Raw genomic sequence first — 2,233 nt, 5'->3', positions numbered from 1 at the left:
TATATATGGTATATATAATAATTCAAGATTGAATTATTTAAACATTAGAGATTTAGCTTTGGCCATTCCTTCTATTTATTTCTTATTGTTGAACTTACAATTAGTACCTAATAATATTTTTGTATATAAATTCTAAAAACGCATTTAATACAGCTAAACTGTAACTAAATAAGTTACAGTTATGGATAGAAAAAATGAGTGAAGTTAACTTTAACTTACAATAACTGGTAACTTTGTTAGTAGGTAAGGACATACTTCCTAATTCTGCGTTCTCATAATATCTAGAATAACGATATCAATAATTAATTTATTAGTTTACTATTAATTTATTATTGGTTAATCAATATTAATTTATTAATTTATTAGTATTATGCGAGTATAATATATAAGTAACAGCGTTTAGAGTTATGTCATTTACATAAATAACATTCCATTTTAATATTGATGTTAGCATGTTAATATTTCATACGATTGAGAGAAAGACGTATAATGATAATGAATGTTTTGTTTTACCGAGCGTGCGAGGAACGTGCCATATCATCCACAACGGAGTTGGTCAATTAATAGCACTAGGGACGAGATTTCAGGATACCTTCTGACGGTGGTCGGAGGGTGGCGCAGGCGCGAGACTTTCACAATCCCTTCGAGAGGGAACGCGGTTCGGCGGCGATTTACTGGGAGGAAAGACCGAACTCCGAAGTGTTTCCTCAGTGCTTCCGCGCAGCGCGCCTCGAATTCTCGAGTACTCGCGGTCGCGATCGCCGCGAGTTTTCACGAGATGCGCGCTCGTGGAACTTTGGCGGATCTTCCGAAAAAAAGTTGTTCCATAACGATAACATCGCCACGAGATCGTTCGACTTACAATTAGCAGCGCGTATACAATTAATCATAGCGTTCGATTAACGAGATTTAAGATTCTGCAAAGTGAGCGCCGCTCGTTTAATCAGTTAACGTAATTCCATACGCGCGGTTGGAATAATTTAGTCGTAATTATTAATTAATATCGTTTTGAGCTTCACTGTAAAATAATACCGTCAGCATTAATTGAATATTAATTCTCAGACGAATCGATGGTGAAATTTATTTCATAGATCGAACCTGTTCGATATTTCCATTTGTTTCGAGCACAAGCGAAAATAGTTTCGTAGAAACTTTCTTAGCACGCGATTTAAATAGCGAATGAATCTTTTCTACCAACATATTTTAATAGTTTTGCACTTCTAGATTTCGAGTCGAACAAATTTTGAAAGTTTCGTTGCACAGCTCGAGGTAAATTTATGTCACGAGACTTGACATATCAAGAATCAACATTAGCGTGATTAAAAAAGAAGAAAATTAATATTATTAATATTATTAATATTATTTCATTTCGTCTTTTGAAAGAGAAAACATTTGTATTTATTTATTATTAAAATAAGAAAAAAATCAGTTTGTAGAGAAAGTATTTTAGTTTTTATAAAACGTCGTGTTGTGTGGATTTCTTTTTTCGAGTCGCTCTCAAAGAGGATGCTTGTTTATTAATCGTGAATGCAAAGATTTTCTTCGCTTGACTTTTTCGCGTATACAAACCGGTGGAACGAGATGCTTATCGGCATGCAACGGGAAAGCCATGAACGGTGAACGCGAGCACTTATAACAGCCGGCGATGTTTCGGGAGCGGTGATATGAGAAAGGTGGTGAAGAGACTCCGATAAGTAACGACAGCTTCACTGCGGCTGTTTAGCGGCGCGTATTTCCGGGACCCGGTGAGCGCGATCGATAGCTTTATCGAGATCGCCGCAACCAGTCTAAGGGGTGTTGAAAGTGTCGGAGAGAAAAAAAGCATGCAGCTACTTTCCAGCTTCATGGGTCGGCACACGAAGGCACGAGGAGCCTCCTTGAAAAAAGGTATGTCGTGGATGAGCGCGTTCGCTCCGTCCGGTATCACGTGATGTTAATTAGCGTTAATCAGTCCAGCGTTAGGAGAGGAAAACACGTGGCGAAAATTTCACGCAGGATTTTACGGTGAGAAGACGTTGCGCGAGCAATTTGTAGCATCAAGACAAACCAAGTTTCGCAACAAGTTCCTCACAAATGCGCACTTGAGACTTCTCTTTGCAGTGAAGGACACCCCGAATTTTATCTTAGCGATAGATAAATGTATCGATAATTTACGCGCGGAACGATAGATCCATGCATGGATTCACACGATCACGCTTCGTTAACTCTCTGTTCCTAGTAAACACGAAGGGAT

The 2,233-nt window shown here is 38.2% G+C and overlaps 1 protein-coding gene across 1 annotated transcript in view; it reads left to right on the top strand.

Annotated features, from left to right (window-relative positions):
- Positions 1-1,804: 1,804 nt before the first annotated feature.
- Positions 1,805-2,233, top strand: part of LOC108684992 — a 22,379-nt gene continuing 21,950 nt past the window's right edge. Inside the window, exon 1 of the mRNA XM_018189578.1 lies at positions 1,805-1,887. Within this exon, the coding sequence (XP_018045067.1) occupies positions 1,824-1,887 (64 nt within the window). The 5' untranslated portion in view covers positions 1,805-1,823. The remainder of the gene's footprint in view (positions 1,888-2,233) is intronic.

Source organism: Atta colombica, unplaced genomic scaffold, assembly GCF_001594045.1.
Source record: "Atta colombica isolate Treedump-2 unplaced genomic scaffold, Acol1.0 scaffold141, whole genome shotgun sequence".
Classification (NCBI taxonomy): Eukaryota; Metazoa; Arthropoda; class Insecta; order Hymenoptera; family Formicidae; genus Atta; species Atta colombica.
The sequence above is the reverse complement of the archived record's forward strand: the minus strand, read 5'-3'. Positions and strand labels throughout refer to the sequence as shown.